The sequence below is a fragment of the Accipiter gentilis genome, chromosome 1, assembly GCF_929443795.1.
Source record: "Accipiter gentilis chromosome 1, bAccGen1.1, whole genome shotgun sequence".
NCBI lineage: Eukaryota > Metazoa > Chordata > Aves > Accipitriformes > Accipitridae > Astur > Astur gentilis.
The window spans coordinates 46954080-46981566 of NC_064880.1; the positions used below are offsets into that span (position 1 = coordinate 46954080).

Below are 27487 nucleotides of genomic sequence, written 5' to 3' on the forward strand. Positions count from 1 at the left end.
ATTAAGATGGCTCAGCCAGTTTGTTTTCAAATGGGACTGGTAAGTCAACATTTACGATTATCCATCACAACAGCCATCCATTCACTGTAATGGTTCAGATTAATCAGTTATTACAGTGAATTCAAATCAGTAAGTAATAATGAATAAAATTGTTCTCCAGTTGTGTAAGGAAGATCTGATCTTCCAAATAAGAGAAAGACACTGCTGGAAATTTTTATTTCCCTTGCTGCCTCCTACTTTTCACATTATGTTGTGGGGATACAATTCCCACTGTTTACCTCAAACAAAATGGGCTTTAAGTTCTTTGGATTCCTATTAGAAGCAGAGTATTGCAATAAAGAAGAAAAAGACATTTTGACCTCAACTTCAACAGCAATAGGTTGATTTTAGTATACTGCCTATTTGCAATACATTAAACAACAATGTCTTTCTATTTTGCCGTAAGCAAGAGTAAAATCAAGTGTTGTTCAGTAAAAAATCTTTCATGCATGGCTGTTACATTTTTCTTTTTCTCCCCTTCTATGTGTCCCTCTCCCCATCTTAAACACTCTGGTTTTCTCTTTCTCTGAATAATTCTTGTAACACAAGACTAAACTGCTGCAGAATAAACAGCAAGTGTTCATAACACATTACTGTGATTAAGGGAAAGTTTTGAGCAATGAAATAGATTTTTCTTTTAATCTTGGCATCTAAAGAGGCAAAATATGCTTCTTTTCCCACTACCTGGGACATTTTTGTAACATCAAAATCATTAGCATATTAAATCTGCTGGTTTGATGACAACAAATGTAACAAGACCTCAGGCATGAACAGGAGCCCATTGTACAAAAGCACTTCTGTGAAGTCAGCCAAAGCTAAATCCTGGGGTTAGGCGATGGGTCAGTACATACCTCTTTCCAGTTCAAGTAAAAAATTGGAAAGAAATCAGCAGTATCTGAAAACCTTGTTTGAAATCCTTATTTAAAACATACTGTTAGTAAACACAACCCTTTTTTTTCATGGGATTCCTCTCTCAGAAGTATCACCAACCATACTGTCCATGTATTATGCTTTTCTGTATTAGTTGCAACAGACATTTCCAAAAAATTATTCATATATTCGTTTCCCCCTTTATAATGAAATTGCATTCTAAAAAAAAAACCAGGAGTTATTTTAATCTTAGACTAAAATTCACATGCGTTAAGATGAAACAATCATAGAACATTTCACTCTTATTAGTTGGTCATTAGCTTCTCCAAATCATCAACATCCAAATGCTGTATTAACCCAGTTCCTAGACTTTATTTTGGCCAGTTCTTGTCTGGAAGCTCTCAGCTTACTTTTCAATCCTCAATTTTCACTTTTTATTAATAGAGTCATTGGCTGGGAGCCATTACAAAAGTTCTTTTTTTTGCCATTCCCTGCAAAGTGTCAGGAAGGTCATTTAGTTTCTGCAAGAGTAGCTGCCCTGAACAGAAATGATGCTGATAACAGGTGAAGAAACTGTGGAGGGTCTGACTGAGTTCAGTGGAATGCAACCAGATTTAGGTTGACGTTTTGGGTGATGTAACTTTAGTACCAAGGCAAGTATATTGCAATAGCAGTAACTTCTATTTAAAAGATGAGAAAAGCAATGAGTTTGTCTTTCAACTTAGAAGACTCAAAAGAAGTATTTTAGAAAGGCGAAACAGCTACAGCAATTTTTCCACTGCTTATATGTATAAATTCAAACACTGCATCTTCCCCAATGACATTGGGAGTTATGACAAACAATAACAGACCAAAAGTTCAATAAATGTTCACATATCTGCATTGCTACTACCCATGAAAATTTTGTAATAATTTTAGAAAGCAACATAATGTAAATTAGGAACACAATAGCTTTAATTTTGTTCCATGACTAAGTGTGTCCAAGTAATGTTTTCGTGAAGTGCTAACATTACCCCACAGCAATGAATTGTTAGAAAATAAATAGATGTTAACCGAGTACTTGAACTAAATATAGTGTTACATATATAGTTAATAAGGTTCAGTGGGTAAGCAAGAATACATATCTCTTCACTCCACCTATCATCTCATTACTATTCATGTCATTACTTAGCCGTAGGTCACTCAAACTCATTTTCCCAGGGTAATATTATAACCTTGCAGGTATTTGAAGCAGGCATAGTAAAACAAAAAGGTTAATTGTGCATTCTGTCAGGACCATGTGGCATCAGGCCATGACCATCATTTGCCTGGTAAATCTTATCTCAGTTTTCTTTGCTATTTAAACTCTCTCCAGCTGAATGATAATTTTTCATTGTCTAAGCTGCCTAAAGGGTAGGTTTCAAAATAAAGTCTCAGGTTCTTTTGCTTATACCTTGGCTTAACTTTCCAAAATCCCTACTTTTGGCAATGCTTAGTATACTCTTACAGATCTCTCACCTCCTAATTATTTAATATTATATGCTTTTGTAGTTTAAATGCATTATGAAACTAGTCTCCTTAGTACATGGCTACAAGTCTATGTAAAAACCAACCCAATAATATATACTTAACAAATTACATTCCTTGCTATCAGCAATCAAGACACAATGAGGTTTGCACACAATATAAAGAAGGTTGAAACATTAAGTGCTGTAGTAAATTTTGATTCTTTTGGCCAAATTTCACTCATACAGGAGAAGGCCCAGCCATGCCAAGGACAATTTGGGACTTCATCACTAAGATCACTGAGTTGGATCCATAAGTGAGCTTGCGCATGCTGAGACAGAGATGAGTCTTGAGGAATCAGAACGGGGGAGAGCAGCACTAGAGTCAACAAAGAGCACCAGATGTGGCGCGTGCACTTGGAGTACAGCTATCACTTATGCTAAGGACTGAAACTCTCTTAAAACATAGTCACAATAACCATATTCTGTGGGGAGAGAAAGGTGATGTTGACCTTTTATGTTACAGCTCTGGAGTTAGAATACAATCAATAGCAGGCCACGGCCAGCGTGAAGAAAGGCACAAAGGGTCTCTAAATGGTTGGGACACTCACCTAGGAAACGTGGGCAATTTTTATCCAGTGACTGCATAGTTATATGGATGCATGTAAAATGAACTACTTCCAGAAGAAGCCCAGCTTTAGGGGAAAAAAGGAGAATATTTCCATGAGGAGGCCATTCATGTGCCGGTTAGGGGACCACCCTCCTGAAAGACAGGATAAAGCAGGTAGCGTCCCTCAGTCTAAGCAGTGCGTAGATACTGTGTCTTCCAGTTCTGGCTCAGCTGCTGCCTTCATTAAGTGGTCGAAAGAGAGGACCCCCTCCACCATCATTTCTTCTTCCAACCAGTTTAAAGACAAATTCTGTACAGTTTGTCTGTAGCACTGGTTTATGGGCATGAGCTCTAGGAAGGGATATAGTTTTTCCCTCAGCTCTAGCTGGTTTCTCACTCAGCATGAAGGCTTTATGAATCACCCTTCAGAAGCACCTTTCTCTGTGCATTATAAAGGGAACCTGAGCACCTAATTTTGGCTTTTTTATTCCCTCTGCAGGTATGTTTTTATTTCACTTGAAAGTCCTTTACTTTTTCATATTATATTCCAACTATACAACAGACAGACAAAGCCCAGAGAAAGTGGAACTAAGTCGTGCCTGTGTTCCTTAAAGGCAGCAAACACTTTCTTTACTCCATTTAATATGATACTGTGCGTACAGGAGCAGCCAGGCAAGGATATTAATATTATCGCTCTGTTCCAGTAATTAATAGCAACTCCCCTCATAGCTCTGATAAGCTAGGAAACACATTTCATTTCTTGTTCTTTCCTGCTTGTGAAATACTAATGGAAGAGAAATAGGTGCAAGACTCCGGACTGCAACTCCTTTAAACTAACCCAGAATCAGTGTGGAGCCATTATGAGTCTCCAGCAGTAAATGGTATGGGACACCCACTAAAAATTTAGAGAGCGTGCAGCAAAATGAGGCATTTCAATTCTATCGCAACACATTATTAATGCCAATTATAGCATGAAAGATGCTAATGCGAGGTACTTCAGAGACTAAGCAAAACACCGACCAATTTTAAAGATAATGTTTGTCTTAGTTACCAGGTTCCCCTCCCAAGCACAGATTTATTTGTTGAAATTTTGCAGCCTGATTGTTTCCCTGTCACTTTCAGAGGTACCTAGAGCTGTAGAAATGGGAAGCTAGGTACAAGCTTCCCTCTCCGGAAGAAGAAATAACTAATAAATAGGATAAAGACTTAACATTACTATTGTAGCCATATTTTCTGAGGTAATTTCCATAAAATTTCCTCTTCTCCTCTTACTCTGTATGGAAGAGTGACATACACATTCATGTGTAGCTTGGGGAGGGGTGTGGAACAGACAAGACAGACATTGCCTCAGTTACATTTCTTCAGTGAGTCGTGCTTAGACACTGCTGGCTGGAGAGATACTAATGCAGTTTCATAAACCAGAAAGGCAGTAAGGTATATCTATGACAGCAAAAGGCCTAAAACTCTCATTAGACCCTGACAAAGCTTATAGAAAGAAATATACTTGTCAAATGCTAGACCTTAAGATCCTTAGAACATAGTACACGAAATTTTGAGGTATTTTAAGAAAACTGTCATTGGCCCAATACACATGAAATTCATATAATAAAGTAACAAGCATGTTCAGTAGTAAAACCAAGTCAATAAAGAAGCAGAATTTTGTCTTATGCTTCCAGTGGGCTCTTACTAAACAACATAATAAGAAATGATGAGTTTAAAAAGAAAGTTCTCCCAGGAGTGTACTTCTAAGCTGTTTTTTGTTGGGTTTTGGTTTTTTATACATTAGAAATAAAGGCATACAGATGCCGATCACCAGCATGCAAATCCAGGTAACTGGAAGAGATCTTACTTGTCATCAATATCTTGGTAATCAAAAGGAACATGAGATCAACGAGCTGCTGAAAACCATTTAAATGGCTGATAAGTTTTGAGTAAAATAATTTTAAGTAATTTTAATTATAACAGCATCTATGTTACAAGTATAACTGGCCACGGGGAAGATACTTGCACCACAGAAGTATGAAGCTCTGCTGAAATCAGTGGGAGGTTTTTCTCAATAGAATAAAAATTTAGTAAGAATATCAGAAATTTAGTACAGATACCGGGCTCATATGCAAAATCACAGGAAGTATTCGAGATATGATTTTCTTGTACATGGCAAAGCTTTTGCTTAAGGAACTTCTAACAAGATGACAGTGGGCAGCAAATTAAATGCTAACCATGTATTAACATAACTTACTCCAACATCAGCCACCACATTCATCCTCAGCTGGAAGACATTTACTTTCCTCACTCGCAACTTCTTCTCTTTAGCAATAGCCACAGGGATTGTTACAATCTATTTTCACATATATATGTCAGTACAAAGACAGGATTCTGAAGTATTATGAAAGGCTGGTTTGTGTGCATGTTAATGTATGCCTATGAATTATGTAAGTGCAAGGAGAACCAAAAAATATATCATAGAATATCTGCTTACCTCTATTCACATAATGTCTAACAGTATGGCTTCAAAGTAGAAAGGTGACAGCCACAATTCACGCGTTTTAGGTTTTGACTGCTGTTAAGAAGCTTCATATCTTTTTGCTTCAACATGGCTGTTGGCAGAAGAGGTCTGTGCTCTGCTATAGGGGGATTTTCAATCTAAATTAATTACCTATCAGATCCATAAGAGCAAACCACCAAAAATAAAGCTCCTATGTGAAATGTGATATAGCAGTGTTTGTTCTTTCTGCTTAAGTATCTTGGTTTATTTTTCTCCAGATGGCCACAGTGGTGCTCAATTTTTTTATCAACAAATACCTTCCCTATGAGTTTCTTCTGCATCCACTAAGATAACTTCTCAAAGCTACAAATGAAACAAATTCCATTTTTACTCTCATGTAGTTTTAGTAACGGATGCCGGCATGTATCTGTCTTTGGACAAGTTGATAATCCTCCACAAAATCTGAGTATGTTAGGACTTTGCTCTTCACAGTTTAGAATCACCACTAGAATATTTAACAGCAGAATGTTCAACAAAGACTTCTTGCTTTTTACTATATTTGTAGGACATTTGATACAATCAACAAACTTTATAGCAGTTACATAAAATACTTTTACTTTTTTTCACTTGCAAGTGGAAGTTGGGAACTATATGAACAAATGATATTGTCATGCTGTTTCCGTTTTACTTATGTGCATATTTCAGCAATTACAAGCTACAGGTTTCATATACCCAGCTATGGACAAAATATGCAAAATTTTCTTTTGGTTTGTGGGTTTCACCCCATCAACTAAAATAGTTCTCTAAAAATGTCTCAACTTGCTATGCCCTTTACAGACATAGAAGCAGATTTCCTGATTAACTGGAAAGATTTTGTATGACTAATTGGATAAATTTGGATTTTCCCTATATAGTCTCTTCATTTTTGGAGCCAAATACCATCAGTTATGTTTTGATAGAGGCTTATGGTCAACAAAGTATCTCCTGAGCGCAGCACTGCAGTATGGAATGCTTAAACACCAGATTTTATACCGGCTAACTTCCCTGCAAGAACAAAAGATATTCATGATATTTTAAGCACATAAGAATTCATCATTGATAGAATTTGGTTTAACAAATGAGTACCTTTAAGTCAGGCTTAAATTATGATTCAGAAGACAGATGAAAACTGAAATGCAAACTTAAAACACTGAAGAACAGAAAATTCATAAAATAATCTTAGAACAGTGATATCAAAACCATCCTATTTATAATTCTTTGAGTTGTAAATACAGATAAGTTCTTGTAAGTCTGACGGGAAAGCTTAACACATGAGAGCTCAAACTGAGGAAAACAAGCCTACATAGTGATTCCTGTCAGAAACCATTAACCTCACCTGCCAAAAAAGCCACTGTTGTAGCTGAAACAATCCCCCAGAATACAGTTCACCAGTTAGAAAGAAAAGCTGCACACTTACCACAGAATTCCTCTGCTAGGATTTTATGCAGTGCTGAGACATACAGAAATGCCTATAGATAAATTTTCCCATTTTACTGCTGCATTACGCTAAGTGGGTGGAACATACCCATGTAAGCAGCACTGTTAGAGCTGCTATATGACCAAAATTGCCTTTTGTATTAATGTAACAGCAGAAGTTGAAGTTAAAGAGACTGACATGGAAGAATATAATTTCTGAAATTAGAACATCTTATTATATATTTGTACATCAAAAACTGCCTAGCAAAAGGAAAGAAAATCCCAGCTGTAAATAGCCTCTAGTCCAACAAATTTCTATCTCAGCTCAACTATTTTTAAACAGGATAACACTGTAGATAAAAGACCTAGACTTTCAATATCCCAAGATATTACATAGGGCCAAAGTTTTTTTAAAAATTCTTTTGTTAATAGAATCTTCCCAGAAAAGTGCCTATCCTAACTAGACAGAGAAAGGAAGTATCCAAAACCTCTACATCAGTCTTGTCCTACCAGAGTACTGGCAGTAGACTGAAAGGACGATAAAGAACATGTGGAAAACAGATGCCATCACCAGGAAACACATACAGCTACTGAAAGACAGATAGGTGTCTTCAGCTGGCTGATCTAACCAGGAAGAAATTTCATCGTTCAAAGGTCATTAAAATCAAGCTGATCTATACCAAACAAGCAGTCTACAAAATATTAGATTGGCCTAAGAATTAATTACACCCAGCAGGAGGAATTTGATTCGTACAGATTAGTTACTAAAATGCCTGCAGGGGGTAGATATAATCTTTCCTTAGAAATGAAATAAAGATATGATTCCAAGTGTCATGCTTTGAACACATAATCAATACTTCCATTACCAAAATTTCCAGTTGCGAACTTCCTTAAAATTGTATCAGCCAGTATAATTTTGTGAGACATCCGAAAGAAGAGTTGACAAGAGGAAAACCTACTTTTATACGTGATAAAGGTATTCAGTTAACCTGGATGGGTATGACTAATTTCATCACAGTATGCACACATTTTCCAGTGAATTATTAGGAGTTATATGCTATGAAAACACACAAAAACTTCAACAGACTTAGCAAGGTTTATCACCTGCAAATGAGAACACTTATACTTGACGGACACAATGTTCTACAATAAAAAATGCCCACAAGAAGTCTTAAAAGATGTTTAAGGTACTGTACAACACCAACATCAATGCACAATGAATTTGGTTAGCAAACTGACAAAACACAATCCACCACTTTTAATTCTTACAATTTTTGAAATTCAGCCACTCTTGTCTTTTTTGTGAGGCATCCATCCAAAAGACACTAGAGAAGCCAAATAAGGAAAATGGTAATCATGATTTCAGTATCTGATCCTGACTATGGTTTCAGTTCATCCTGAAATTTAAGCCTTCCATTATATTTGGGCTGGAAAATTAAGTTGCTGATACTTGAAAAATAAAAAAGTTACAAACTGACAGATTTTCTGCTTCTTACAAAGTCTGCACAGTACTGTATCAAGAACTTTTCAGTTTCTAGCAATCCTTCCATACAATTTACAATCCTGGGCACTGTCTGTTCCTAGACACCAAGGGTCTGTCTTGATATCAAAGCTTAAAACCTCAGGGACTTAACAGCATAGAAACAATCCTCCATTTTTATTCTACAAATAAAAAGGTCACCTCTGATGACTAAACTGAGCAACTTCAGACAGCAGAAGCTAGAAATTAAAAAAAAAGATGCCTAGTATTGGGTTTATTAATGTGGGGTTTTTTAAACTGTTTACAACCACTCTCTGTCTTTGATCTCATTTCTAAATACTAGTCCTTAAAAGAGCAACATGTAATTAAGCAGCAAAAATATAAAAAATGTAAATGTTAACTGTAAGAGTGAAAACATCTAAAAAACTATAAATAGGATGGATGATTAATGACAACTATAAATTTGTCTATAAAGAAGGCGACACTTGTAAAGATCCACAGTGAGAGATGCAAACAACACTGAGCTGGTCTATATGCAGTCAGTTCTCAGAAGTCATTGTCATGGCAGGTTTTTAAATAATAGGAATTTTAGAATTCAAACTAAAAATGGAGAGGAAGGAGAAGACAGAAGACGACTAAAATTCAGAAATTCATTTCTAAGTCAACAACAGCATTATCACAACTTGCAAAGAAAGCCTTCTGATCATTTTTGCTGCAATGGAACTAGCCCACAATAAATCTATGAAACTATTTTAAATATAATAGAAATATCTAAACCATGGGTTAATGACACTTAAATTTGTGGCTTGCATAAATCACACATTGCTACACATCAGAGTTATATGCCTTCCATGGCATGAAAAATGATGAGATTTCACATAAAACACTGAAAGAAGAAACAGTTCTTCAGACCAACATTTAAAGTCCTGTAAAAGAGGTCTTAGGACCTCTTCAAATTGATTGCACACAAGCATGAACTCTATTAGTATAGAATCAACTTTATGAATTTCACTGTATCATTCACCTTAAATTCTCTCAGACTTGACACAATCAGTAAGAAAAGTTTCTCCAGAAAGATGCAGTACCTGCAAACAGCCTCTCTTAGCATGAAATTAAAGTCAGGCTCCTGCGAATAGGCTCTCCCAGGGACACTCCTCTTGTGCATGTTCCGGGACATTGCCAGTTCCTTTTTCTGACTTGGACAAATGACTTCTCACAAAAGGCTACTCAGGAACTGAGCTGCTTTTTAAAAAAGCATTAAAGTGGCCCCACACTGTGCAGTCAGAGACTCTTCTGCGTGAAACCTTCATTACTCATACATTTCAAATCTGTTGCATACCACACGGGACATCAAAACTAATCATTCTGTCTGGTCCTCTGTTTCAAAGTCCGCAGAGCTACTGTTTCCACTTGCTACTGGGGAAAACAGGCTTTTTCTTCACCACATGTTTGCTAGTGTCTGACCTACATCATGAAGAAGAATGAATCTACCACTAATCCACATCCTAACAGCCAGACTTTCTTAAACCCCAAACAGGAAAGCCAGGCATGTGACAAGAAGCATTATTCCTGCCCCCACCTTTTAGTTAATATTCTTGCTCCTCAAATTCTTTTTCATATCCTTTTGTTCTCTTTGCAAAAATATATCAGAGTGAATTAATGACATTCATAATAAACTAGTATGTTCATAAATTACAAAGATATGATCTGCCAGTACTCCATTTATCAGAAAGCTAGGTATCTCTGTTGTAGTTTTTAATACAATAAACCTTTTAAATCAGCTTTAACAGAACTCAATTAGAATGTGCTTACAGTAAGTAATACGCTGCACTGGACCTGCAACTTGTTTATTGAACTACCATCATCTATACCACATAGAATTTTGAAACCCAAAATTATACAGTGGATTTTTTTTCTTTCCAAAGATTTTCTTCTTAAGCTGATTTGGGAGCCTACAGACTTAGAGCACCAGGTAACCAGAGCTTTCATCTTCTCAATTAGCAAGAAGCCTGGTGCTGACTGAAAACTTCATTACACTGGCCGGCATCTTTGGAAATGTGTATCGGGTATTTTTCAATTTAGGGGTTTTTACCCCCCTTCTTTAGAAAATGTATTGATAAAAGATCTTGTATTATCAGTAGCATACTGGTGGTTAGAACATGCAGCTTGGAAATTCAGACAGGAAAACAGTTTCCTGACATGTAACAACACTGCTCTCTCCCACCTACCCCATTTTTCATGTGCAGTTTTAATCTTTTTAGTATTTTTTTTTTTCATTAATTCAATGCTGCTTAATCAGCTTGATCGACTATTACCTCACTATGCTTTTCAGGTAAGCATTCAATGCCTGATGAAGAACTCAATCCTATTATGCACCTTATGAAGTTCATCACAGAGTGAAGACTGGGATTTTTAGTCTCAGATATGACATTGTTTTACTGAATAAACAAAGATTTACTTTGCAAAACACTATGAATTCTACAGATGAGAAGTCCCATATACAAAAATTTACATAAACGTATGACAAAAAATTTGCTTTTTTTAAAATAGTATTTTCCTCTGCCATCTCCACAGAATACATGAAGATGGGGACTCAAATCCCCATCTCAAAGATCTGCTTGGTTATTCAGCTCTCAACTCGACAGCTGCACTACCCAGAATAGCTCCTGATTATGCCCCAGGTACACCTGCTGCATGGAAGCGAGGCCCATGGTGAACACTGTAATGAAATCAATATTTTACCCTCTCAACCCTTCACTCTACTCCTAAAAGAGGGTGACAAAATAAAGCCTTCTGCTCTCCCACCCCCATTCCCTCCACAAAAACCCCCAGACATTATCAGGTGGCAAGTATAGCATGGTTATGAGGTTATTTGCTTAAAGGAGAGGAGACCTAGCTTAAGACCCTTTTCCACCCACATGCCACCAGGGAATTTATTTTGTTGTTGTAAAACTAAGCTCTTGTGTCCCTGTTCTGAACACCCTAAGTCTTAAAGAACCATCATCAAACTTAAAATTTTGTGGGAAATGTTTGGCCTTGCTTTGTTTTCAAATATGCTTTTCAAAATTTTATTTAAAACTCTTGACAAGAAGCATTTCAGTATTTGCTTCCTCACTAAGCATAAGTCACCTGCATTTACCATTCTTGATTCTGGAAAGGGAGACAAGACATAGAAAGCATTTTCCCTTTTCCTGCTCAGTTCCCTCAGCATTGGCTGTTCTGGATCCTTTTAAAAGGGAGTTGGCAGGGTCTGAGCAAAGGCATACATTTCCCATGGTATCGTCACTGCCTTTGCCCATACATCCCATTTCATAACATAAGTGTGCAATTTTGATCACACCCAATTCAAGTGTACTGTGCTCTTTGTTTATAATTCATTAAGAACACAATACTGAACAACATACTAGATTATATATATACAGGACTCTTTTCAGAGGGTCCACAAGGCATATTTTTTATGAGCATACATATACAACTACTTTGAAAGTCGTCTTGCCTCTAATGTCTTGCCAGTGAGTAAGGGGCTAGAAACAATGGGGTCAGTAGCCACTTGAAGGGTTTATATGGATTTCATTAAATGCAATCTGCCTGTGAAAGACTTGACATTCCGTTAGAGTTCATTTGTGTCTTTTTATTTGCACACATAACTTTTTTCACCAGGTATATGGATCAGATTTGCAGTTACGACGGTTTTCTTTCAATGTTTAAATATTTCCCATTCTATTTCTTAATGCCATGTATAATTTCACAGCAATATTAGTTAGTAAATTGTTCAGAATTCCTCTGCTTGCTTAGCTGTAAAATGTCATTATTTTCATTTAGCAACCAACAGGGGAAACAAATCCTAAGAGATTTTGAATCATTTTCATAATCTTTTTTTAAAGTCAGCTGATTTAGATGCAGAAAAACAAAGAGTGAAACATGTTTACACAAGTGTTTCTTCAGGTCAGAAAAAGAAAATTTCAAGCTACATGCAGACTGAATTATTAGGAAGAGATCATATTATTTATTAGATTTGTATCAGCTTCTGTAACAAAAGACAATACTAGTCTTTACAAATCTTCTCTATTTCCATGGACCAGGAAGGCAATGACACTATTACTACCATGAGATAATCCTTCTTCCATTTTTTAAATTAATGTATTTTTGAAATGTAGATTTTAAATTTCTAAAAGTGTGATTATTTGTCCTCTAGAGCACTGCTTATCTTCCTAACATAATTTGCTGAATGTTATTTCTGCAAGAGATGCATGCTCTTCATCAAAACCATTGCTGCAGCTCAAATAACCAAGTTAACTTTAAATGAGCTGGCTTAGATCCTGACCAACAGCACTGCATCAAGGAGCTCAGTGCAGGGCAGTCAATAGCATATTCATCTGGGAAACCAGCAGGCTTACAGAATACACTGATAAAGACACTATTTCTGGTGCTGTGTTACTCATTGAATGCTAGCTCAGACACTTGCATGTTAGCTACCATCACAATTTGGACTTCTCTCTAAATATTCTGGTGGGAGGAGGAGTGCTCTTTTCCTTTTTAATTTCTCTCTGAAGCTTTACAGGTTATTAGCTAACTGTAAAACCAACACTTGTCTTGGAAAATCATAAAAAAGCAGGTAAATCAAGTATGCTCTCAGAATGCCTAAAATGTGCTCTTGTGCATTCTTACTAGCTTGAGCAACAGTACCTACACACAACACATAACAGCAGATGCATTTAGAGGTTTTACTGAAAAGTGTTAATACAAAACATTAAGAAGTAAAAGGCAGAGAATATGATACTCATCTTTTATTTTAATCCTAATGCATCTATGAAATTGACAGCAATCTCATTTACAGAAATATCAGCAATGTTTTGGCTTTGTAGCAGAAATAAAGATAATTAGCACAAGAATTGGCTAGCACTTTTTAAACATTAAATTAATCTCAATACTGCAGACATAAATTTCTGTTAGAATTATGTAAGAATTTAGAGAGACTAAACAAGATGCTTAAAATAAAACATATTCTCATCTACTTTATTTATGGGATCACAAAATCACTGGCCCACTTCAATTTAAGCATGATAGAATGAAATCACATCCTCAAAAGAATTAGTTAAACAGTCCTAATCCTTCATCTTCTAAATCCAGCCCTACCTCTGAGCCTTCATATTATTAAATCTGAAGACTAAATAGGACTGTCATCTAGTTCTCTGAACTCCACGACGATTAACCCTTCAAAATGAGAACGTAAGGCACAGACTGAAGATTCAAAGTGATTAAGATTCGACATCCAAATCAGACAGCATTTTTAACTAGAAATGTGCCTAACCATATAAGCTTTGCTAAACAATTCAAATACACAGCAAATTTCAGTCTCTCCTGAATGCAAGAATTACAATACTGGCCATTCAGAAACTCAGCTGGGTGTTTTAAGTGAAAGAGGATCCAGATAAACAGAGACTGAAGAAAGAACAGGTAAGAGAAGCTAGACAGGAAAGGCTTCAGGACAGCAGCAAAAGACATAGAACAGATCAGGAAGGAAGACCTGGGGGCAGTGTGAACACCAAGGGTGTTGGGAACTTAGCCTGTGCTTCCACTACCTGTAAGGCCATTGCTAAAGAAAGTCCAGGCATTTACTCTCAAACAAGTCACCTATATATGCCTATAGGCATCTTACTGGGTGCCGGCTGTATTTCCTGGCAATATCCTCCTCTCATCAATAGTAAGCAGCTATGCTCTATGTGAGGAAAAGCACCTGCTCTAGGAAGAAGTCAGTGAACAGACATACAATACCTGTGAAATTGGTAGGAGACCCATCTGAAATGCATGTTCAGACTGCCTATCGTCAAGAAAAATTAACTTACATTGCAACAGGCACAGCAAAGAGTCAGGCTAAAAAAGCTAGACAAGTTTAGTCTGGTAAAGCAAAGATGCAGTGGGGACAGAATTAGTCAATATGTATTTAAAAAATGAACCTTATATAAGAACAAATATGCATAAACTTAGCAGTATTGCATGTACTACAACTAAGAGCAGTTCAGTACAGAACAGGCGTGCAATAGCAACAGTTGGACAGAACAACTATTCCACAGTGGGCGTGATCAGATTATGGAAGGATTATGTGCCATGATTGCTTCTGACAAGGTGGGGGATGAAGCCTCGTGGCCTAATTTTAGACCCTAAAATTTATGGGCAATAAATAAAGTCGAATAAGTAGAGCAAGTCAAGAAAACAGAGTGAGTTAAATTACCCGATTATAGTATGAATTACAAATTATTCTCCACCACATACATGTTGCTTTGTATTTATAACTAGATTAATATCCATATTAAAATGCCAGACTATTGTAAATAAAGACTTTGTGTGTTTTAGATTTAAATCATTATTAACTACTCAATAACCTTCATAAATGGGAGGGGAGCGTTCTGAAGAACCTAGACAAAATAATGAAGCAGTGAGTTCTTCTCAGTGCATAGTATTTCATTTCATTAGAACTTCATCAATGCCAATACTGCTCCAGTAGCATGTGCCAACCTAATGATAAAAGGTTATTTCACATTTTTATATACTCCAGATGGCAATGATTCTGAAAGAATCTCATTCCTTAGTTCAGCAGGATTAGGAAACCTCTTACAACAACCTCAATTGACATTTCTCATCCTGCCAGCACTACAATGGATCACGATGCATGTGTTTCACATTGTAGTTGCCAGTATAATTGTCCTATTACAAACAACTGATTGAGAAAATACATATAGCACTGCAATAAACACTAAATATGTCACAAAACATGCAACAGAGGGTTCACAGTGAAATGCAGGCAAGTCTGGAAGGGGAAAATTTTGCTTGTTATTTTGCAATGCTATAAATTTCAGCATTTTAGTACATGACTACAAGAGCTGAATGAAACCCAGAATATTTAAAGTATTTTTACCACAAGAATACTCACTGTAGTATGAAACTAGGGAAACCAGTGACCCATTATTCTTCCCTGTATACACTAAAATTGCCTTCAACAAATATTTCAGAAACGGATCTAAATTACCTCCATGAAATTCAAATATTTTTTTAAAAATGTAAGTTTCCTTCATTCTTTCTTTAACAGGTTCTACAGTAAATTCACACCAATATAAGATACTCTCCCACTATTCACTACTACATAGTCATAGACAAAATGAGCTCTTTTCTCTGTGAAGGGTTGAGACTAAAATATAAGAACTGAATTTGACAGACATTTGCCTTTTAAGGAAAACATTGACAGTTGGATTGTTTTTTGTTTCTTGGTTTTTTCCTCTTCAGTTTGAGAATACAAGTGTAGTAGCAGCAGACATCTCCAGTACTTGAGAAGATTAAGAAATACTTTGTCTTGAACAGAATTCATATTCTGAGATACACTTGCATTCAACAAGCCAAGGGGAGGGATCTCCACTGTAGACACTTTTAACACAGATCCACTTTGATATACCATAACGGTAACTATCATTTTGAAGTCAGTCAGCTCCCTGGCTTTTTAATCTACTGATTACCTTGCTCTGCCTTACCTGCCTTTCAGAAAGTAGTACAGGTGGTCAGAATTTTCCAGTTTCTTACTGATTTTTCCAGTAAAAAGGAATATACACAAAGGCTTACTGTTACTTACTTATCATATATACATGATCTTTACATGATTAGCTTTCTTATGATTAGTAGATACAAGCTGGAAGGAATCTGCCAACTGATGACAAACGGAACACAGCAATAAAACCACAATCAACTCAGTGCCTCTAAAAAAGCTTTAGGATGAAGGATGAAACCTATAGCTGAAGACAGAAAAAGGTTACCTTCTGATCAGGTGAGACAGTATATCAACTCATGCCACATTCATTCAATTAATAGACTGCAGCTTGCAAACACTGATAAGGGCACTACAACTTAATGATCTAATCTGTATTCCTAGAGAATGAAAACTTGGTTCAAAACACACAGTTTGCTTGGATTTCCAATGCTGGCAAAATGTACAGCAGGTGCTCTCTCTGCTATGAACTGGCATGAAAAACTGGACAATTAAATCCCACAAATATAGAAGAACAGAAAGGAGGATTAATAATGCTTGCAGAAAAAGGTATGTCAAGTTCTAAAATGCAGCACAACCTCCTGTGCTAAGACAAAAGACTACAGAAATCTCTGTTCCCTTGAAGCATTAAGTCTCATTGTCTCACACCTCCTCCTAACCACTTTTCTCACGACAAATGCAACTTTTCCTCAGCATACCACATCTTCTTTCCTATCTGGAATGGTGGGGAAAACCAAGAAGAGTAAAATCCCTTCTCTTGAAGAAAGCAATTGAACGGGGATTCAGCTATCATAAAACAGAATGATGAAAAAGAAAAATCTTCTCCAAGGTATATGTAAACTAAGAGTGTGTATCAAAAACCTAAAATACTCAAGTGTTCTCTACAATATGACTTGTTCTGAACAGGATTTGTAGTTACTCTGCATCCTTTTGCAGCATATCCTTAGTTATCTGATTACTTAGTCACAAAAGCAGCTCATTGTTTTATGCAACACAATATTCTACTGACATCCTTTGGACAATGTTTTCAGAATAACCTATCCGTGGTTATTGTACTGCATGCTTGGAAGACAATGGATGTTTACTGAAATACATATTTAATTAATGCTATTTAATACACATTTCGACTGAAGGGTAGCAGTGCCCAATTCATAGAATTTGAGATTATGAGGCAGGCACTACACATAGAATTAAAACCATGTTACACTGAAACAATCATTCAAATCAGTCTACATTTTCTTACAGTATCTGCAAACTGAAGCACACATTATGACCAAAGAAAATCACGTTAAGAGTTTTGGCAATGCTTTACAATAAAAGCTATCTGAAATAGTAGACAGTAATTGTTACTAAATTGTAACAGAATCCCTATGGAGTTAGGAATTATAACCATATTAGTCACATAAGTTCAGCATGATTAATGACACTGCAAAAATACCAAGATTTTAAGCAATAAAACCCTTACGGGCAAAGCCCACAGCAATTACTTAGGTCCATTCCTGCCATAAACCAGATGTACTTGACTCTCATTGCTCTGTTTTTAGTGCAGTTATCTAGCACCTTTCAGGAGCTGGTGAGGATCTGGCCCACCAATTTTCCTTATTTGTTTGAAGAGTTTGACTCATGTCAGATGACTTAAAACTGTAACATTTGTCTTTTAGTGCTTTCTTCACCCTTCAGAAGGGAAATACCCATTTCTTTCCAGGGGATGTTCCCTCTGCTAGATCCAGATCCAAACTCAGTGAGAATCCTAAGCCTTTCCTTCAAACGGGAGTGAAGAAATACCTCACAGCTGTCCTTACCGATACTCATGGACTAAAACCAAGCATATATTCTTTTTTAAAATCCCTTTTTTCCTCTAAGCAACTTCCATTACATATATGAAGAAAACGCACAAGCAACATCCATGCAGCTGAAACAAACTTCCTATGCCTTTAGGGCATAGGTCGCTGAGGATTCACCTGTAGAATATCTAGCAAAATGAAGTATCAGAGTAAGGGATGAATAACTAGAAGAACTAAGTCTGTAAGCCTATACACATCCCATTCTGTTCTCTTAATGTTTATCATATACTCTGCGAAGCAAAACTCCAAAACAGTTTGCACCTAATATAATAGCTTTTCAGCTTTAAATATACTTGCTGCAACATATTTGAAATGTGCTCATAGAGGAAAACACACACCCAAAATATTTTGATAGAAAAAGATTCAAACTAAATTTTTAAGTTGCCCTGTCCAATTTTGAGCACTGACAAACAAATGAACTGCTGCATGGCCTGTTACGTTAGAACAATACTGTGGAATAATTACAAGTTCTAAGATAAAATTAAAATTACCATAATAATTCTCCTGTGAAACAATCCAATCTATGCAGACTACAAATTGCTACTAGGTTGAAAAAATATATTACCACCTCAAGTCAGGCAGATAAATTATTCTATTTCCATTAGTTAGTGTAGGTACTTAAGAGGTTATGCAGAGCAGGATGACAAACTGATTATATTTACAAATCATGTATTGGTCACTTTCAAAGACCCGCTGTTTACTTGCACACCAGCATTAGAAAGCCAGCCATGCAAACTGTGAGTAAAGATATGATTCTACAATAAAGAGCAAAAGTCCCAATCTATAGGGCCTACCTTCAGATATAACAGGCAATATCAAATTGGGGACATCTTTGTGCCTGTTTTCCTATACCGTTGCCTGTACCATTTCTGTTAAAGAACTTTAGAGAAAGCCCTTTTCTCCTCCCTGCCTCATACACACATGAAGAACAGAAAACATTGCTCTGAAATCTAGACAAGACAAAGGATTCCCCTATTATTCAGAGAGATAACATTCAGGATTTCATGTTCTTATCCCCTGTACCACAAATCAGTACCTCTGCACTATTTAAGGCACCAAACTCCTCAAAGGTACCTGAAGCGCTCCTTTCCTTCTGCCCTTAATGAGAGCAGAAGGCATACCAGTATCTTAAAAGGCTGAGCACTTTTCTGGATCACATTTTATCTGGTTGCAATTAGAATGGGAGTGTAGGCCCTCCGTTTCAGTTTGTTGTATAATTGTAAAGGTAAAACTTAGACTCAGTCAACCAATGCTCCTTTGAAGATTCCGATCATGCTCATAAAAGAGAAGTATCACTATCAAGATCATTTGGTTTTATGTCACCTTTTTAATCATACTATTCCCTCATGGTTTAATTTGCTCTGTGCCTACCACCATCAATCTGAATATACACCACTGCCCATTAATGATACATTTACAGTTTATAACACAGGTTTTATAGTACAGGAAAATTATTAATACAAGCCACCTCAAGCGTCTAACAGAAAAACAACCACAAAATCTGTGATCATAGACTCACATTTCTCTGATCCATTAGCAAAGAGAAACAGTCTATAATCTGCAAATTGCATATCAGTTATGGCTTTTAAGTATAAGTTTACAATCACATGACAAAAGGAACCACAAGTGTGATGGGATAAACTAAGATGGGATAAATCCATGTTATCTGGGTAGTAACTTAAAACTAATCATTCTAATTGTGAATCATTCACAAAATTACGTGATCTTATAAAGACGATCTTCCATTTTAATATTTTTAAAGCACACATGAACTTTCAACACATATACAAAACTGATTAACTGTTTTATGATTTCAGTCTAAATCGAAGCTTGTCACCTTTAAATATATTGCCTATTATCACGTTTTCTGCAAAACATTGCAAAATTATTCTAATATATTTGGTGGGAAGGAGTTCCTAATGGGTCAGCTAGGGGATTAACCTCACATCGCAGGACATGGGAATATCACAATTTTTTTCCCGCATGAAAAAGCTTTCCCAAAGCAGATCATCTGTAGCTGCCACTAAGGATGTAGCATCTGATTCTAGCAATGTTCTAACTTCAAAAGCACTTCAGGGGAGATACTATAGAGCATTGTTAACCCCACCAGTTCTTCTCTGGATACATTAAATTTAACAAAAACCCTCTTCCTGGATGAGTTTCTCAGAAGCTACTTATTAGAGCACATGCAACTGAAGTGAGCACTGGTACCATAATTGTTCAGTCTTCTTCATGAAGACTATTGTAGAACCATATCTAAACTTTATTAACAACAAATCGGTCTAATCTTCTGTGCACAATTTCTTAGTTATATATAAGTAAATAGCACTCCTTTGGGACTTTGCTCATTCTTCACTGTCTACACATGTAATTGTCAGTGGTTGGTTGACTACAGTTGGTGCCTTTGAGTACGATGAAGAAATCCTGGCTGAATCTACTTATCTTAATTCTTTAACTGGTTACCTTTCACATTCTATTGTGAGATTTCAGATCACCATTGTCTATCTTTATTGGTATATGTATGCTATTATTTTCCTTTAGGGAAGACTAAGACAGAACAGCTGTTAAGCATTCCTGCTTTCTCATCTATTATATGCCCTTCTATACTCCCATCTTCCACATGATTTTCTCTTTAAAACTACTTTTCGTCCTTTTATAATCTTTGTAAAAATGCCTTAGTTGTATATAAATGTAAATATGTATCACACCTCCAATTTTTATTTGGGGGTGACCTAAGTATGAAGGAGTTTGGTCTTTCACACTGTCCTGGTTTCAGCTGGGATAGAGTTAATTGTCTTCCTAGTAGCTGGTACGGTGCTGTGTTTTGAGTTCAGTATGAGAAGAATGTTGATAACACTGATGTTTTCAGTTGTTGCTAAGTAGTGTTTAGAATAAAGTCAAGGATTTTTCAGCTTCTGATGCCCAGCCAGCGAGAAAGCTGGAGGGGCACAAGAAGTTGGCACAGGACACAGCCAGGGCAGCTGACCCAAACTGGCCAACGGTGTATTCCATACCATGGGACGTCCCATTTAGTATAGGAACTGGGAAGTGGGGGTGGGGAATCACTGCTTGGGCATTAACTGGGCATCAATTGGTGGGTGGTGAGCAATTGCACTGTGCATCATTTGTATATTCCAATCCTTTTACCATTACTGCTGTCACTTTATTAGTGTTATCGTTATCATTATTAGTTTCCTCTTTTTATGTTCTATAAAACTGTCCTTATCTCAAACCACAAGTTTTACTTCTTCTTTTCCCGATTTTCTCCCCCAACCCACTGGGGGGGTGGGGGGAGTGAGTGAGTAGCTGCGTGGTGCCTAGTTGCTGGCTGGGGTTAAACCACGACACACATAGCGGGTAATCATGGCAAGCTATGAAGAAAAAGTGATGATAAACTTGCAGTGTAATCAGGGCAGGTTCTTTCCTGAAAAATGGCTCGGAATCAAGAACATAATTTTAAAAGAAAACATTTTAAAAGATGTTCTTTTAGACCACAGCTAATTAATATCAAATGGCTTGCCTTAAGGGAAAAAGTAAACTAAAGGAAAATAAATTATTTTCTGCTGATCTTTGCAGATCTTTTTCTGGCAGATCTGCTGATCCTTCTGCTGGTCCCTGGAATTAAGGTATCTATCATGTCTATCAAAGGAATCATTTTATTAAATAGGTGAAGGAATGTGTTGGTTTTGAATAGTCTCTTTACCTTATATGGCATCACGGAATTGCAGAACAGCACATGACACATCTGTGACTTTCCTGATTTCCCAAGTTCAAAAGAAACAAAACTATGGCAAGTTGTACAGGAAAGAAACAGTCAGTACTTTAACTTTGCATGTTCCGATGCAATTTTAAAAATACGTCTACAAGAACAGCAAACCAGCAATAAGTGACAGAAGTCCTCCTGACAACCACAGGTCCTATCTACCTTGGAAACGTCTTACCATATATGACCACACAGCTCTTAGGCAGCAACGTTAGTCAGTAACAGAACCTAGCTCCTATATCAGCACTGTCCTTTTATAAATCTAAACATGTTATACAATGGAGAATTACCTGTACCTAGAAATACCTGCAAAAATATACCTATTATTGTGCAAAATAAAATGCACAGAGCTGTGAAATTCAACAGGTACAGGATTTCACAGTACATACACATCAAACACGAACCTCAATCACTTTAAACAGCAGTAGCAAGGGAGTCTGCAATCCAACCAAAATGAGGTTTTCACTGTCCTCCAACATAAAAGGGTCTGTAAACCCACTCACTACATCTGCACAGGAATCCCCGCTCTTACTGTCAGGCACAACATTATTTGGTACATGCTTCTAGGAGCTTCCTTCAACATCAGTGGGGATATCTCACTTTGGGAATGAAACAGCCATATGAGAGATGATGGATACACACCACATGCCACTTAATATAGATAGGTTGTGCTTGGTTAGGAACATGGTATGGGAGTGCAGAGAACATTCAAACCATCTTTCTATTACAAAAATTAATGCATGGAGGGGATTATATGCTGTGTGTGGACCTGTATATGGGCACTGGTAACCTAGTGTTAAATAGCGGTGAAAAGGTTGATATATTGGTTTTATGTTAGGCTTATCTTGGATGTTTTAAAAGACAGTGTAAAACAAAGGATTACATTGTAACCTAGTACTACTTCGGTGCTAATCTATTACATTATGCAAAGGAAAACACCCACTATATCTCATTAAATTGTAGTGCTAGCTAGAACAGAGGAAGCAAAGTATCATTTCATGCTCTGATAAATCAGTAAAAGGCAATAGATGCAACTTTCCAGAAATACAAGTATGACGCATACTGTCAGCATATAAATAAATACAAACCAAACCCAAGGTCTTCTGAGCACACAGAGAGCCATGTTTTTGTCTGTGGGAGATAAAATTTACCTATTTCCCTGGGCCCCTTGAAAGAAGCTTTCAGCAACTAAGAGCTGCCATGAAACACCACCACATGATTTACGAGTGCATCGGTGTACTGAAATAGGGCTGGCTCTTAATGTAATTTCAGTGCCGGAAGAGTCCACAGATGATCGGGAACTGCATGTACCTCTACGTGCATCTTTAACAATGCCTGAAGCAAAGCAATCCATTGCTCTCTAAAAGTGTTACGCAAGTCAATATACGTCATGCAATATAGTCTGCTATAACTTCTGGTCCTTGCATGACTTCTGTGTTTCGAGTTTACACCGGTTCTTCAGCCCTCTGCAGTCACTCTGACCTCATTGCTTTTGTTCTTTCTCAGCTTCTGTATGACAGTGCGTATTTCAACCCAAACGTTTCTGACATGAGAATAAGAATTATAGTTTTTGAAGAAAACTCAGATAACACATTCTTTGAAGATATTTCTCACATGTATGTATTTTCAAAACCACCATATTCATACACAGAACAAAAGAGTGGAAAAAATTAAGCTTGGTATGAAAAATTAGAAAATTCCTTTTCTTCTTGTTGGTCAAAGAATGGGAAACCAGCATATTTAATTCAAAGTAGCTAGGGAACTGAGTCAAACTCCATACACAACTTGGGGCAACCTCCTCTTTGGGCTTAATGTCGTGGGTTTAGTTAAACCATTCCTTTATTTTCTGCCAGATGAAAACTATGACACAAAAGCTCCTTGATCTTGCTTAAAGTAGTGCTTGACAGTTCTGAGCAACGATTAGAGATGAGATATGTACCCAAGTGTTGTACATGCACATAAATAAAAATACTAATATACTTACCCCATCAGTGTTAATCTAAAAGAAACTTCATTCTTTTCCTCTGTCAATTCTAATCAAACAACAAGATCGATATCCTAAGCATTAGGCCAAAGTCCTAGTAAAATAGTATTCACACCACGTCCTGAGGCTCAGCGAGCCCAGCCAAGAGCTAAGCAGTCCTCCAGCAAAAGCACTCTGCCCAGCACACTGGCAGTGGCAGCTCCAGAACTGGTGCCTGTGAAGCAGACACCACTCCCTTACACCATACACCAGAGAGGCCTCCCAGCACCCAAAGACCCCAGTGGGAGGGACCCCATGCTGGAGCAGGGGAAGAGTGTGAGGAGGAAGGAGTGGCAGAGATGAAGTGTTTTGAACCGCTCGCAGCAGATCCCCCCCACCCCCCGCACCCTGCTGCCCACCATGCTGCTCAGGGGAGGAGGTAGAAGAGTTGGGAATGAAGTTGAGCCTGGGAAGAAGGGAGGGGTGGGAGAAGTATTACTAGTTTTGTCTTTGTGTCTCACTATCCTACATTATTTTTAATTGGCAATAAATTAAATTAATCTTCCCCAAGTCGAGTCTTCTTTCCCCTTGGTGGTAATTGGTGAGTCATCTCCCTGTCCTTATCTCAACCCATGAGGTTTTTCATCTTACTCCTTTCTCTCCCAGTCCTGTTGAGAAGGGTGACTGAGAGAGAGAGTGGCTGGGTGGGCACCTGGCAGCCAGCCAAGGTCAACCTACCACAACATGTTTGAAGATGGACGTCTTGTAGTCAGTAGCAAAACAGGAAGGAAGTGTACAAGTGAGATGTGCACCAGACATGGAGCACTTTCAAGTCAGCAAGTTGTGTTTTATACTGATTCACTAGTTTTCTTTGCAACATTTCACACAGTCACATCTAATAAAATCTGGCAGTATCTAAAAACATAGGGCAGGATGACAAAGTCAGCCTTTGATATAAACTCTATCTTTGCAACAATCTGCCTCCTTCAATAACCCTACATACAGACCATGCAGGAAGGATGATAGGAGATTACTGAAGAACTACAGAAAAGAGGAGAACTGTAGACAGCTCCTTCTGTGATCTTCCTCTGAGACAAGCAATGAATTTCCACACAGTGTTTTACTCATCCCTGCTATGACAGAATCAAAGGAATACCATCAATGGCTGACAGGAGAGCATTTTAATCTCCCCAGAAACTAGATTAAAATGTTTTTAATGGTCTAAATTGGCATTCAATGGACAAACTGACCAACCGCAGGGGCTACTGAGGTGTCCTACTGGTTTATACTTTCCAGACACAGTCTCTGTTGTATATGGATTACCAGTCATGGCAGTAAAGGCCACTGAAGTGCAAGCAGGTGGTGACCTCTAGATCAAGCAGATGTGGTAAGAAATTACAATGCGATGATGCAACATCAACATGCTGATGCAATGCAAAAAATCTCTTTATCGCAACTGCTAGGAAAACAGTTATCATTTCCACTCACCTGCTGACAAGCCAGAATGGAACAAGGGGAATTAACAATAATTGGAGAAAACCACGTAGGATGTGCTTAAACCAGCCATGCAGTCCTTTTATGCAAAGTGTTATCAGATTTGTAGTAGTCATTTTTGCCCTCATCAGAAGTGACAGGCTTAACCCTACGGTCAATATTAATGTGAGGGGAACGCTGAAATCCAATCTAATGAGAACTGCACTCATCCCATTTGCAGGACCCTGGCAGATCAAACAAGGACCATTTCCTACTTTTCCAATAACATCTGTTCTTAAAAGCCTGAGGCAGTTTCCCAGTCACAGACAGTGATACCTATAAACAACATCATCTTAACTGAAAGAATTTTTGAAATTTACCCAAAGGGGATTTTAAGATTTGATACTAGCCTCTTCAATTACTGTGTAGAGATATACTTTACAATAGTGTGTTTACTGAACTTGTTTCACTTAGACCAAAATAGCAATCAAAATAACTTAAGTAAAGCTACCTCTTTTATTGCTTTAACATTTAATCCCAGTTTGGAGTCACATGTACTGTATGCACTCAACAGACAACAAATTCTATTGCTTACTGATGTATAGCAGAGAAATGTAATCAATTTATATTGTGTGTATTAGTATGCTTTTTAGAGTGATACTCTAAATCACACCAATCACACCTACTGCTTCGGGCAGGGTTGTTGCACTTTTGTTCCTACTGTTGCAGGAAGATGCTGAAAGTAGGAAAGCACAGCTGAAACCAAGAACAAGGAGGTAAATGAGACTGTGTATTTTCTTCTCTAATGTCCAAGATAGAAGGAGTTCAAGGAGGAACTAATGTTAAACTGTGAGCAAGCAAAAAAACCAACCTCAAACCAACCAAACAAAAACAACCCCAGAAGAATTAACCTAATTTCCTCCAGAGCTGGATAAAGAGGCAGCAGGCATAATACTAACCTAAATGGTGACCCACCATGACAGTTGCCAACAATCAAAATGGAAAAGTCAGACTGCATGACACTGTCTTGGAAGAAACTGGGCTGATAGGTATTTATAGGGTTAGTCTTCATGCATTTGAGCAACATTCATCTATATATTGTCATACCAAAAAGGGCCTTAGAGAATTTAACAGAACAGCTGCAGCAAAGCAACAGATCTCAGTGGTTTTGAGAAAAACATCAAGGATTTCACCTTAAGGTGAGATATACTGAAGTAATGGAGAAATAACTGCATCCAACTATAGTGTAAAATCCTAGCTTTAGCATTAAATGGTTTTCCTGCAGGATCTTTCCACGCCTTAAATATATTCACCTCCAAGAAAATTAGAAAACAATTTTAAAACTACCTGGCTACACCACTATACAATTCTAGAAAAGAAATTTGTTTTTAAAAGCTCTTTCTCCTACAACAACTGTCACATATTTATCAAACTAACCACTGTGTCACTTTAAGGCTCTGGCAGATTTATACAGATGTTAAGAAAGCGAACTTCGATTTATTTCAGACTCCTAGCCTGGAATATTGCTTACTTGGTAAGAACAGAAACGTCAATCAATAAAAAAACCCCTTGCCTTCTGAAGTCCTCAATCTCAAACTATATGCTTATATGACAGATTAAGGTTTCCACACAATTTCAGATAGGAATAGGCAGCTTTCCTCCCCTGATTACAAAGGTCAATTTACAGGTTTCCACAAACTATTATGTTTCATTCTTTCAAAGATGCAGAGAAAATAATTTCAGATGCAAGGAAACATCCTCCAAATCACAGTTTAACCTGCTGCTCTACATGTATATGTAGGAATGTCTATGTAAATCCACTCAGTTCAGGAATTAAACATAGTTAAAAGATTTATGCTATAATAGATGTTCTTACTTTAGTGTATCTGCATCTGAAAACCAGAACATTTAGGCCTAAAGTACTACTCTCTAGGATCTTCTAAAGTACTTCCAATTTGCTTGATTTTAACAACTCCTCCCATCACCACCTGTCTTGTCCCATTTAATTGTTCTCAAATTGAGAAAAAGGTCTCAAATCCTTCAACCAATACAGAATCTCTAAGCAGCACAAGACTATCCAGTTGCCAGTTTCATTATTTGCTCAAGCAGAGTAAGAAAAAATACACTTGCTTAGGGAGAAAGTCTGTTTGTGTAAGCAAATAATATTCTACTAAACATAAGAAAAAATAACCTCTAATATTCATCATAACAAACATAATGTTTTAAAAGCAAACGAAGTATTTAAGTAAGTGATGCATTCTCTTCCTAGCATCTGGTCTACACTAAAGTAAAATCATAGCCCAATGAAGCCAATAGCAGTTTTCGTGTGGTAATAGCAGGGCCAACCAAGGTGCCATTAATGAAAAGTGATATTTAAGTTTGCCTTCAAACAGTATAGCTAACGTGCAGACAGCCTTAAGAAGAACATAATACTGATTTAGACGGCATTCACCTTTATCTAAATCAGAGGTACAAAAATAAAGAGAC

The 27487-nt window shown here is 37.2% G+C and overlaps 1 protein-coding gene across 7 annotated transcripts in view; it reads right to left on the bottom strand.

The window, feature by feature from the left end:
* The window catches only part of NCKAP5 (NCK associated protein 5), a 394263-nt gene that overhangs the window by 167627 nt on the left and 199149 nt on the right, over positions 1 to 27487 (bottom strand). The window contains exon 1 of one of the 7 annotated variants that reach the window (XM_049805322.1): positions 9509 to 9691. The exons of 5 other annotated variants lie outside the window; for them this stretch is intronic. In XM_049805322.1, coding sequence (XP_049661279.1) covers positions 9509 to 9600 — 92 coding nt within the window. In that variant the 5' untranslated portion in view covers positions 9601 to 9691. One more of the 7 variants, XM_049805341.1, reaches the window with a different exon arrangement.